Source organism: Hibiscus syriacus, unplaced genomic scaffold (genome assembly GCF_006381635.1).
Source record: "Hibiscus syriacus cultivar Baekdansim isolate YM2019G1 unplaced genomic scaffold, ASM638163v2 tig00110216_pilon, whole genome shotgun sequence".
Classification (NCBI taxonomy): Eukaryota; Viridiplantae; Streptophyta; class Magnoliopsida; order Malvales; family Malvaceae; genus Hibiscus; species Hibiscus syriacus.
The window spans coordinates 196,477-209,789 of NW_024062632.1; the positions used below are offsets into that span (position 1 = coordinate 196,477).

At 30.9% G+C, this 13,313-nt stretch overlaps 1 protein-coding gene and 1 pseudogene across 3 annotated transcripts; one reads left to right on the top strand and one right to left on the bottom strand.

The window, feature by feature from the left end:
- The first annotated feature begins 3,500 nt into the window (after positions 1-3,500).
- Positions 3,501-3,976, top strand: LOC120113999 (annotated as a pseudogene).
- Positions 3,977-5,897: 1,921 nt separating this feature from the next.
- On the bottom strand, positions 5,898-8,872 carry LOC120114029 (GPN-loop GTPase 3-like). 3 transcript variants are annotated; one of them, XM_039135064.1, is made up of 10 exons: positions 8,792-8,872; positions 8,067-8,300; positions 7,829-7,937; positions 7,662-7,743; positions 7,269-7,354; positions 6,962-7,065; positions 6,726-6,856; positions 6,526-6,619; positions 6,251-6,306; positions 5,898-6,144 (listed from the first exon to the last, which is right to left on the bottom strand). In XM_039135064.1, exons 2-10 carry the CDS (start codon positions 8,109-8,111, stop codon positions 6,045-6,047), a joined length of 807 nt encoding a protein of 268 aa, XP_038990995.1. In that variant the 5' UTR covers positions 8,112-8,300; positions 8,792-8,872; the 3' UTR covers positions 5,898-6,044. The 3 variants fall into 3 exon arrangements, with proteins under 3 accessions (XP_038990995.1, XP_038990997.1, XP_038990996.1); XM_039135066.1 differs by having other exon boundaries at positions 8,067-8,170; positions 8,792-8,837; XM_039135065.1 differs by lacking the exon at positions 8,792-8,872 and having other exon boundaries at positions 8,067-8,500.
- Positions 8,873-13,313: the final 4,441 nt, after the last annotated feature.

Here is a 13,313-nt window from a genome sequence, read left to right on the forward strand (position 1 = left end):
TATCAATTTGGAGACTTTAGCGTCTGAATTTAACTAAACATATTACGAAATCAGAATTAGGACGTCGAAAAACATAAATTATGACTTTTCAAAAATTTAAATTTTTGGTCAAAGTCAACAGGTTTGACTGATGATTTGGAGACCTTCGGTTTTGAATTTGGCGAAACAGACTTCGAAAACGGATTCGTCACGGTGAAAAATGTCAGAATAAGTATACTCGAACAAAATCAAATGTCGTTTAATGGCCGTTTAAAATCGGTCAAAATTATGGTCAAAGGGGTTCAATAGTCCACAGTAAAAAATTACAGAAATATCAATTTTTAAACAATTACCAAAATATCATTGTTTTTAACAATAATTACCAAAATATCACCGTTTTAACAATAATTACCAAAATAGCACTGTTTTAACAATAATTACCAAAATATCATCGTTTTAAAATTAATTACGAAAATAACACCCTTTTTAAAAATAAATACAAAAATAACACACTTTTAAAAATAATTACGAAAATAACACCATAACTGAAATTAATTACGTATTTATCACTCTTTTAAAATTATTTATCAGCAATCTAAACCAACACCAACTATAATATGTTTTCAATCTAAACACTGAAATATTATCCAAATTAAATGATCTGACTTTACCTACGGCGGATGAACGAAACAAGACAGTTGTTGGAATGGCCAGAATCGACAAAACTTAAAACGACGATCGGGGTTTTAAGTGTCGATTTCCCTTCTCGATTCAGTCTATATGTGACAGATTTCAGAACTGGGTTAGTCGGGGTTGTACCGATTGTTGCTGCCGAGACTGAAGGACACGACGGTGCACCACACCACCGATCGAAGAAAACAGGCTGAATGATATCAAGAATGGGTTTACTGAAAAAAATCAGTTTTTGGTTCTGTACGAGGAGAGGGTTTTTTTTTCTTCAGATTTAATGGGTTATCTCCTAATAATATATAAACCCACCATTTAATGTTTACAATAAAAAACTAAGTGGTTATGACATTGTCTCCCACTTCATTATATTTTATTCATAATGCTATTATAATATTTATAATGTTTATTTTTTTATTTATAGTGCTATTAGTTTATTTATAGTGATATAAGATATATTTATGTATTATATTATAATGCAATTATGGGGTGTGACAAAAATCATAAAAACATAATTAAACTTTATCAAATACATTGTTTTTATTATTTTATTAAGAAAAAACTTTAAATACAATTAAAAGAATAAAAAGTAATCATGAACCTATAACATCATCAAATATATTGTTTTAAATAGAGGGTGAACCCTGAACGAAAACTCATGCTACTCTCCCATAAGAAAACTATGTATTTCATACCATCTAGTTAATGTTTCCGGGATCACGAGCAATATACAAGGCAGCAGTAGTGTTGGAATCACGAACAAAAAATCCCTCACACTGACACAATGCCATCTTCAATTTCATCTCCAATTTCATTTTGGCAGTGATCCCCCAAACTCTTCAATCTTTCAATTTCATCTCCAATTTCATTCAAATATATAATTAGTTTCAACTATAGTTTAACCTATTTCTTTTTCCAAACATGTAATTATATAGCCTGACCGACGAATTCAAAAATATTTTTGAAAGTGGGCACACATCTATTAACTACATAAACTTTTTGTTTGAGGTAGATACAAATAAAATTTCATGGTGGCTATAATCAATAAAATAAATAATTAACCGAATGAAATTTGGATTTCAGGGTGGGCAAGTATTTACATTCGCCACTGGCCTGGCCTAATGGTATTAAAAATAGACGATGTGATTAACATATATCAATAATTTTGGATGAACTTAAAATATTCAATCATTTGAGGAGCAATTTAGCATAACTGTCATAGTTTGAGTATGAAATTAAAATGTTTAAAAGTTTGAGGACTAATCTAAAATGAGAGTCATAAATTGTGGGTGACATTAAAACGCTAAGATTTTTATGGACTAATTTAAAGCAGAATTTGTAGAAACCATTTTGGTGGTTTGAAAATAGTCATGGCAAATAAATATATTTTGAAAACATGAGTCACTATTAGTCATTTGGGCTAGGTACAAATGAATACCTTTAAATTGGATTTGCATTTAAAATTGAATAAAATAATTTCGAGAGTCAATTACATGTGGGAAATGTTAGAGTACGTTCACAACTTCCTGATACCTTTAGAAAACATGAAATATGCTTAAAAGTGACGTGAATTTCCGTGGGCTAACAAAAATCAAAATGGAACTTCCGTTGAATCGAGCTGTGATCAGAATATGTTGATTCTCACGTCGTCGCCTACTGTTTAACCGTTCGGATTAATGAACGGAACGATTTTGAGCTACGGCCGAAAAGCCACGGCACCTCTCTTTTCAGTCTCATTTTCTTTGTTTTTATTTGACACTGTACTCTCTGTGCAGTAGCCAAATCCCCCTATTCATTGTAACTGATCATCATTTATAATGCCTCAAAATTTGGTTCTTTAACTGGCCGAGATTCATGGAGATTTTGGTGCCATGAAAATAGAGAAATTGGCGAGTGGGAGAGGTTGAAAGATTGATGGATTAACCGTGTTTGGCTTGGTTTAAATGGATTTGGATTTTGGGTAAATCTTGGGGTTGATTAATGTGTCTTGGTTTTAGTTTGCATATTGGGTTTAAATTTGGGCCTAAAATTTTGGTACGGACAAAATATGGTAACGACAAAATTAATATTTAAGGACTTGGGAAACAGTTGACTCGTACATCTAAACATGTTTCACCTTTATTGAATGTTTTGAAATATGCTCCAAAAGTCCCTAAACTCTTTTTCTTTTTACATCCAATCAAAAATTTTAAGCATGTTAAAATTGACTTTAGATCCCTGTACTCTTTCCTTTGGATTTTTCTCTACTTTTATTTTAAGGAATTTAATTTCTATACTTTTCAAATTTAAAAATTCAAATCTAGTTGTGTTAAAAAACCTATTAAATTTATGTTTATTACAAAATTAATTTTATGGTTACATGACTTCGAAGTTAATAATTTTTTTATTAAAAAAATCACATTTGAATTTACCAATATATTTTTATGATATTAATAATTGGATTTGAATTTAACTAAATTCTTAGAAATGAAATTAGAAGGTTTCCTTTGGATTTTTCTCTACTTTTATTTTAAGGAATTTAATTTCTATACTTTTCAAATTTAAAAATTCAAATCTAGTTGTGTTAAAAAACCTATTAAATTTATGTTTATTACAAAATTAATTTTATGGTTACATGACTTCGAAGTTAATAATTTTTTTATTAAAAAAATCACATTTGAATTTACCAATATATTTTTATGATATTAATAATTGGATTTGAATTTAACTAAATTCTTAGAAATGAAATTAGAAGGACTAAATTTTCAATGTACAAAAAAGTATTACCAAGAATGAAATTTGGGCTGAAATTCAGCCCAAAAACAAGTTACGAAAACAAAACCTTTGATCTTCTTCCTCTCTATTCAGGATTCTGGCTGTTTTCTCTTGGAAAAATGATTCGAAGTCGGCTGCTATGGTTCACCTTTGGGTTTTCGGTCACATCGGCTTCAATCTCTCAATTCATATATAAAGACCTATGGACCGAACGTTACGCCCTTAAATCTTATGTACTAACATTTTTCCTTTTTTTGGGTCTCTGGAATATGAATCCTCTCCAAGAAGTTTTAGTAATTGCATTAGTATTATTTGATTTTAATTTATTTGTTATTTTAACAAAATTGCAGATGAAGCAGAAATTTGATGCTTTAGAAGCTAGGGTTTCGAATCTGGAATCCGTTCCCTACGAAGAATCCAAATCCAGATCAGGTGCTCCTAAATTTCTTCTGAACTAGAAACTTTAACTTCTATTGATTTTTTTTATAGTCGATTAACTGGTTAAATTTGATGCTTCGCTTGATAATATTATTTGTTTGTGTTTTAGCATGTGTAGGTGTACGTATATAATAGCATTAGTTTTGCAAAAAATAAGTTCTTAAATGTTACATTTTGTGGAATGCATTTGGAATATAAAGAGTGAAATTCTGGCAAATTTACTGCATATCTTCATCTTTTGTTGGTTTGGCTTTCAAATACTAATGATTTGTAGAGGAAATTTCTAATCGCATGATATGGATTAGATGCAAGAATGTTAAACTTGTATTGACCTGTCGTGTTGGTACTTAAAAAAAATTAATCTTTGGGGATAGGCACAATGTACTTCCTTTTGTTGTGTCGACCTCTATCATGTAGCTACTTCAAATTTTTTATGGTATATGATGATTATATACATAATGTACATCCACTTGTTGTATTGACCACTATCTTGTGGATGCTTCATAATTTTTATGGTATATGGTGATTATATACTCCATCAGTGCAGTTCAAAACTCAACGAGCTTCCTTATATACTAAGAAACAAAAGGCTTTTATGGATTCCCCGAATTGGTAGAAATAACAAGTATTTATGCTGTTTGTACTCTTTGAGTAAAAAATAATTATAATGTATGATTAAGCACTAGTGACATTGGGCAAGTGCAATTATCTTGCATTTTGCTCTCTCTAAGATGGGAATTTGAAGGCTTCAGTCTCATCAGTGTCTAAATTTGGGATGAGGATTCACTATGCCTTTTCTCTTTTACTCTGTTCTATTTTTTTCTTCTGTTATTGGTGGTCTTCTGGTCGGGCGCAAAACAAGCTTTTTGGTTGTGGAATGCCTTTAGTAGTTAGAGTTGTGACCAATAGGCATATTCTGGGTAGGAACTTACTCTTTAGTTTACAGATTGGGAAACACTTTTCACCTGAAAAGGTTGCAAGGAAATGGAATTTGATCTGGCCACGTCAGACGTGTGTACTGAACACCTTTATTCATTGGTTCTTTCATTGAGAATTTAGGACTTTATGATATGGTTAATTCATGATAAAAACTTCTGTTTCCCAAGTTAATTTAATTCATTTTGCTAGTTCGCGTACAATCATTTTTTGGTTTGTTTGGAGATTTTTTTCATCAATTCACCTTTTGATCGATTGATGCCCGTAAACTGCTTAATCCAGTCGTCTATTCTTTCTGGCAGGTTGAAACAATGAGTGGAGAATACCTTTATTTTGACATTTTGATTCTCGAGCAATGTTGTTGCAGACAGATTGTTACCCTTTGCAATTATAGTATCTTTGAGTTCATTTTCAGAGATTGAGTTATATCCATAATAAAAATTGAACTACTTGATCTTGTTCAATCGAGCTCGTAGCCAAAGTACTTTATTTATGTTAGTGCAGAAGGATTTATTTATATTAGTATAAAACTAATTTACAATGTTCAGTAAACTTGTACACACACTATATTATTACAAGCATATGAGCAGAAATCGGACCTCAGGGATATCGGTGTTCCACCTTGGAGATTATTGTCAGAAATTAATGCGCTCAAGAGCGAGCTGTGGAAAGAATCATGCATTGAACACGGTAAATGATTAAAAGAGAAATTGAGTTCACCCAAGTTGGTACTTATATTCGACAACAGAAGAAAGAGCAAAAGATGAAATCAGGTGAACAGATGAATAATTTGAAGAAATAAAACGGAAAGAGATGGAGGATCGAACTCTGCTAGTCTCAGTCTGCAGAGGGAAGGATGAGATCGAATCAGTTGGAGCCAGTTTGTAGCCCCATGTGTAGAACAAACAATGATTTGATCTCGTCGTAGAGAAATTTCCGAATGTATCGATCAATGCATGATCCACTTCAATTCAAAAGTGATGGAGCCAAATTTGAGTGTAATCATGTTTTTTAGCCGTTTTACTGATTTGAGAACAAGGTTTCAGCGGTTGAGAAACAATGTTTTCATCGAGTCATCAACAAATAAAGAAGTGAACAAGAAATCCGGAAAGTGATGCATTCATGGCACCAAAATATTTAGTTCAATGTGTCATCTTTCCAAATTCCAGTTTTCATACGGTTTTCACTTCAGTTATCTACATGGGAAAATTCTGAACAAAGATAATGCTTTTTCCGCAGCACCAACAGGCCTACTCGTCATCGTTATTTTCTTCAAAATCTCTGATCTTCACATCAGCATCTTCACCATATTGAATGCAGTTGTCAATTTGCGCCAATATATATTTTATGCTGTGAAAATAGCGACAGTTCACCATTATATCAAGTGAAAACTAAAACTAAAAAGAACTTAATTTGTTAAACGGAATACATTTAGAGAAAGAGAGAGACAATGCACCTGCTTTCCTTCCTCAAGTCAAGGGGAATAAAGCTGACCATGCTATACTCATCCACCTGATATGCAAAGAAACAATAATATGACAAGTTTTAACAACAATTGTTAACAAAAATATTTGTATTTATATATAATAAATTAATTCAAACCCCTTTCTTCTGAATTACTAGTTAATATACATATATGCATTTATGAAATGCCCCCTCCTTAAAAAATCAGAAAACTCCAAATAGCCAACCAAAAGTAGATATTAGATCCTAAGTGACAAACCATCTCACCAGTTCAATCAAAGATTTGTTTAGCTTTTTAAACTGAGGAGCCATCCGCTCATTCAACTCCGACAGTAGATGATGCGGCTCTGGATCCAAGTACCTATGAATAACAAAGACATTGATTAAAAATAAGAAAAAGAAAATATGGAAGAAAAAAAAGGGACTCCGGGTTGGAGAATATTTCAATAAAATACACCAATACTCACTTTTCAACCTCCCTCTTGTTTGTTACAAGGTCCATTTTGGAGAGGATATTAATATGAGGTAATTCAAGCTGGACCATTGCAGAAAGTGATGCCATGCATCCACTTATGTACTTAGTAACATCCGTGACAAACTGACAAAAAATAGACATGGTAAATGCACATAACCAAATATGAAGACAACACAACTAAATTTGAATAGAAGACTCAAATTTTGAAAGATGGAGATCTTTGCAAACCTGGGAATCAAGCAAGTATACAGCACAAACATTAAAGTTCTTACGCTTCAAGTGCTCCACAAAGTTGCGGAGCACAGGCACATGTGAAAAAAGTTCAATTTGACCTATATAAAATAACTGAAGGTTAGCAAGATTATCCCATTTCTAGAAGTGTTCAAGAGAGAATATATTATGGCAGACAGCCTAACTCAATAACATAAGATGCAAAGTGTAAACTTTTCCAAAGTAAAAGGTAACAAACTTAAAATTACTTTTCCAGATTTTACTGCCAGATTACTAACATAGACATCCAAGAAAGAATAGATACCCGGGCAGTCAAACACCAGATAGTCATCATCCAAGTAATTGTCCAATTCTTCATTCAACCAATCATCAAGATTATCTTCAAGATGTCTAGTTGGTGATTAAGGTTTATATTTCTTTTCTCACAATCTAACTAGGAAAGGAATAAAATGCAGCTCTTCATATGACAAAATACAAAGCTGAAAACATTGGCAGGTAGAAAAAGTTAGCCAGCAGAAAGTTCCATAACACTCAAAGCACCATCAATAATAAATATTGATACAATGATGTAGCAGCATAAGATAAGCAGAAAAGAAAGAAAGGTCTTTTCCAGTAACAAAACAATCAAAGTAATAGGAAGGTGAAGAAAAATATAAATTCTACATATAGAACAAGACAAGAAAAAAAGAAAGGATACTCCATGCAGTACATAAGGCCCCCATTTGGACCCAATCCAAGCTCCTCCATAACATCATCCAAACTAATGAGCTCTCGTATATCTGAAAAACAAACAAAACATCCTTGCAATAAAACCAGAAAAAATGTTGAAACCAGTGAGAAACACTCAAGCAAAAGGTTGAGTACCCATGGCTACTGGATAGTCGAAATTTTCTGCAGCAGGATCTAGGTTCACAATATGTATTGACCGTCCAAGGGTTTCACAATGCTGGTACAGGCTAGAGCAGTAGGTTGACTGATACCAAAAATACAAAATCACTTGAGTATAAATAAATGATGCAAACAAAAAATAATTAGCTAAGCAGACTGAAGAAAGCAATAGTTATTTCAAACCCCGAATGTGATAGTTGATAGACCAACTCACCTTCCCACTGCCTGCAGGACCAATAACCAGTTGTGCATAGCCCATGATAGTTTTTCCCAATTGCCAACCTTCTTCACTTAGTCAGAATGAGCACAAGGAATTGACTAGCCGTAATGATGCGATAATAGCAGCTGTAATATATGCAGTACACCGCACACCGACAGCAAACAACAAAATCAAGAAATCAGAGTGGCCCATAAGCAGTGGCGAGAGAGAGACACAACATTAGATAACCTGATTTATCAATATCAGAGAGAAAACTGGAATCACATTTAGATTACATGTTGCCTTTATGCAAGAGGAAAGAAATCCCACCAAAATAGCACGAAAATCCCACCATCAGCTTTAAATATTGATAAAAATGCAGATTAAAAAAATGAAATTTGGATAGAAATTCACAGAAACAAATGCCGCAAAGGGTATTCAAACCCTAAAGACAGTAACACATGAAATCAGCTTCGCCCAGTTTATTATATGTAGAAAATTTGAGTGTTAACGAGTCAAAAATCAAAACTAGAAAACATTAACGTAAGTGTAGAATAGAATCATTTAAAAACTCAACCAGAAAAAGGGTTAAAAAACATAGACTAACTGGTTTTCTTCTCATAAGAACCTTGATCATCGAAAAACAGGTACATAATCGAAATAAGCAAGATAAGCAAACAGTCCCCAAAAAACACGCACACACACAAAAGAAATCATTAAGGTGAAAATTAGTAGATTACCTGAAATCCTTAATGCGGATTTTCCGCTGAATATGGAAAGGGGAACCTTTTAATTTGAAAGGAGAAGACTTGAAACACCAGGCTTGACGCATAAGCATTAAAGCTTTAGGGTTCCGTACGATTGTATAAAACTTAAACGACAACGTTTAGTTGAAAACAACCAAAACTTCTCATTTCTGTTTAAAAGGGGAGACCTGGCTGAAACGCTTAAAAAACAGGCGCTCTCATGGTATGATCGGGTCGGGTTGAAAACGTAATATTATTACATTGAGATAGGATTTATACTTATTTATAATTATTAGATTAAATTGATGAGATCAAATTTAAAAATTTTATTTGTATTTTTTTTACTCCTTGCATTTTCGAAAGGTAAATATAAGTTCCATCTCATGTATATCATGTATTTTTGTATATAAACTCAAAGTTATTTTAAATCTGTCCACTTTAATTTTTATTTTATGATTTTTTATTTAATATATAATAATTTAATATGTTTTCCCTTTTATTAAAATTAGATTGTGTCACTTTTACGAAAAAAATATTATATGAATTCGGTTCACCATGTCATATGTGATATCAGCTAATAAGATACATTAATCTCAAAATAACTTCTAAATAACTACCAACTTTTTATTTACATGTAGGAAAGAGGTAAAGATTCATTTAAAAAAAAACATAAGATGTATAAATTTTATTGACCAGGAATAGGAGTAGCAAAACTCGACACAAATTGAAAAACCGATTTTTTACACTTGAAAAAACTTGACTCAAATCGACTTCGAGTTGTAATTTCATAAACTCGACTCGAAAATTTTCAAGTTCAAATCGAGTTGTAAAATACAACTCGAATAATTCGAAAAATTTACTAATTAGTAGATTGATTTTCAAGTTTAGGTCGAAGCTTGAGTCAAGTCCTCGACTTTGTATGATATATGTAAATCACATATGAAAAAAATACAAAAAAACATATATATATATATATATATATTGTATATGATTATAAAATATAATTTAAATAAGAATTAAATGATGTCATAATATTGTAAATATTTACAATTAAATTTAAATAGAAACTCAAAATTTTGATTCGGCTCGAAAAAATTTCAAGTTAACTCCTAATTATAAAATATGACTCGTCAACTCGAATAATTTAAAAAATTTTGACTCGACTCAATCAAACGCTCACCTCTAACTAATACCATATATAAGGTAGTTAACCTAGTCCATCTAATAATTTTTCCACTTTTAGAATAAGATGAAAGAAAAACATTTTATATTTAAAGATATATTTATAAAAGTTATGAAATAATCAATCAGCTCAGTTGGTAGAGCACAATGTTTTTAATCTTGAGGTCGTGGGATCGAGTCCCACGGAGGGCATTTCATATAAGGAGGTTTCCCACGGAAGCTGCTCTCAACCTGACGTTGGGGGCAACCTACTATCTTACCTCCCCCTACCTCATTACATATAGGAATAAGGGTCAGTAATTTATTTATTTTATAAAAGTTAACAAAAAAAAATATAAGTGAAGTGATAATATATATTTTATCAATCATATTAATTTTTTGGACATTTAATTTCTTAAATAATTTTTTTATCATTTTGTTTAAAGATTATTTAAAAATATAAGAAGAAAAATATTCTTATAGTAACATTTTTAAAACACATTAGTTATTTTATTGTGTGATTTTATATATAAAATATGAAAGGACAGAATACCATTATAATAATATTTATTTTAATTTAAAACTAAATTTTAATATTTTTTAAAGTTAATTTTCAATTAATAGTTGGCATTAATTCACTTAAAGATTTAATATTAATAGAGATTTTAAACAAAATTTAACTTAATAAAATATTCTATTAAAATTTTAAATATATACTTTAATATTTACATTATAATGTAATATATAATTTATTTCATTTATATACGATCTAAATTACCTACTATATAAAAATAAATAGCATATTAAAAAGTTGAAAAATCAGTAGGGTAGAGCTAAGCTTGGGCCACTAATATTATAGTTCAAATCCAACCCAAATGGATAGGTAAAACCAGAACCGATAAGATGCAGGAAAAAACGTAAGATGTGACCAGCATCCCCTTTTCTATATTCTTCCAAAATATAGTCTGAAAAAGGGTTAATTAAAGTTGAAAATACTCTTAGATGCTGTTTGGCAAAGTCAAAGTTTGGACCCTACTCCATCTTTGAATATCCCTTTGCTATATATTTCTTCATGTTCATGCTCCCATCAATCCCTAGGATATCCTTCAACCTTTTTTTTTCATTGCTTTTACCTTAACATCCCCAATCATTTCGTTTCCTCTGCATATCCCCAATGATAATTCCTGCAAAATCTTTATGAAAATTTCATTTATGCAATGATACAGCAACTTTATTCCACTTTCATTTCCCTTTTCTCTCCATCAGGCATCTTTATAAAGTTTGCCTGCAAAATCTCTTGCCATCAAATGCCTAAAGATGTTTTTGGTTTGAATAAGAGAAGATAAAAATTACCATGAAAGGTTCGATTCGAAAAATAATACATGAACTAATTAAACTAAAAGCCTGAGTTAGAAATAAGTTCAAGAAAGAAATTTGAAATATGAACTGCTCTATACATGAACTAATTAAACTAATGTTTATTACTGTATTAGGTTGGGTGGGTTCATTTTTAGGTCAAACTTTGCAGGTTTTGGCTATAGCTTCTGCCATATGGTGCCCTAAAGATGAGGTAGAGAAGACACATTTTCAAATGCTTTTGTTATTTTCCTATTTATAAACTTGAAAAGGTCCATAAAGAAATAGGACAAAGTCACCAAGATTTGAAAGGAAAAAAAAAGGCAATATAGATATAGATATGGATAGATTGTGAATCCAACCTGTTAAAAGATGTTAAATTGGTTTATGACGCATATAATGGGGACTGAATTGACTAGGGATGGACATAAAATCTGGTCGGATTTTTTTTAAAGATGATGTTCGAGTCGGGTCGGATTTAGATTTAAAATAAAAAATATTTGACCTGATCCGAAAAAATAATTTTACTTTATATATTTATGAATAATTATAATAATATCTTTCTATATTATATTTTTTTAATTAAATTAATATTTTTATTAAATAAAAATAATATTTTTTATTATTTTGGGTCAATGTCGTATTGAATGAAGGTTGGCTAAGGTTTATGTTGTTTTTTTTGTAAATAAGATGGTCCTACTGGTACTCGGAGTTTGGTTTTGAGTAGAGCTTACTATTCACACGATTTCTTCGGTCTTCATTTTATATATATTGTTTAATCTGTCCAACTTTCTTTCCACGATCGTGTAACACAAGTGTTCGTGTGTCAAACTTGACACAAAGCAACAATTTCTAGATCTTACTTCAATCCTTATTATTATGAGTGGTTTGACTGAACCCCAAAACGTAATCCTAAAGGGATTACATGGCTCTTGCACTACTTTAAGGAGAGTTACTCCAGACTTGATGGTGATCTTATTGGTAAAGAAGTGTCCTACAAAATATTGTGACAGTACTCTAAAATCATAAATAGAACTATGAGGAAGAGAATAGTACTAGTTAAGAATACCTCTTTGGAGGGTGATTGAGAAGACTTTACGTTTGAGCTCATCAAAAGCTTCCAAAATATCCATATACATGTTATATCAGAACAAATGATCCATAAGGTCGCTCGTGCCATCATGCACCTCGTGTGATAACATAAAGTTGTCGAAATACGTCGCTATTAATAGGTATTTCAAGAAAACTTCTCAAGGTAGATGTTTTCCTTTATTAGAACAAATGATCCATAAAGTTATTGATAAACAAAAAAACCTCTCAAGGTAGATATTTACAAATTTTAGCTCACAAAAAATTTATACAAATATATTCAATAAAGCTCAATACATTATGCACAAGAGAAAATAAAGAAATAAAGAATGAAAACTCTATTTTTTTGATCTTTAAGTTTAGATAGATGTAGTAACTTTCTTCAAGTGTTTTTAGATTGTTTTTATATGTTGAAATGAGTTTTTAGTCGTTTGAAGTTGTGAGAGTTGAATTATAGTCGTTGGGAGTTTAATTCTTGCAAAAGAAGTTGCTTATAACAGAGTAGTATCGATACTACTTGTTTAAAATTAAAACTATAATCGTTGGGAGTTTAATTCTTGCAAAAGAAGCTACTTAGAACACAGTAGTATCGATACTACCTGTTTAAAATTAAAACTATAGCCGTTGGATTATGACAGTATCGATATTATAAAGGGTAGTATTGATACTATTGTTATAAGTATCGATATCGATTTTAATAAGTTTAAGATCAAAGGGTAATATCAGTATAATCAAAAGAGTATTAGTACTTTTCTTGAATAAGTTTATTTTTTACGACGTTAATAAATATAAAATCTCTTATTTATTATTCATGTAATTTTGAATTTTCTGAAAAATAACGGAATAATATAACAAGCAAGACTAATAATTGGCATGAGAAAAATAAAAAAAAAAACAAATTAACAAATAA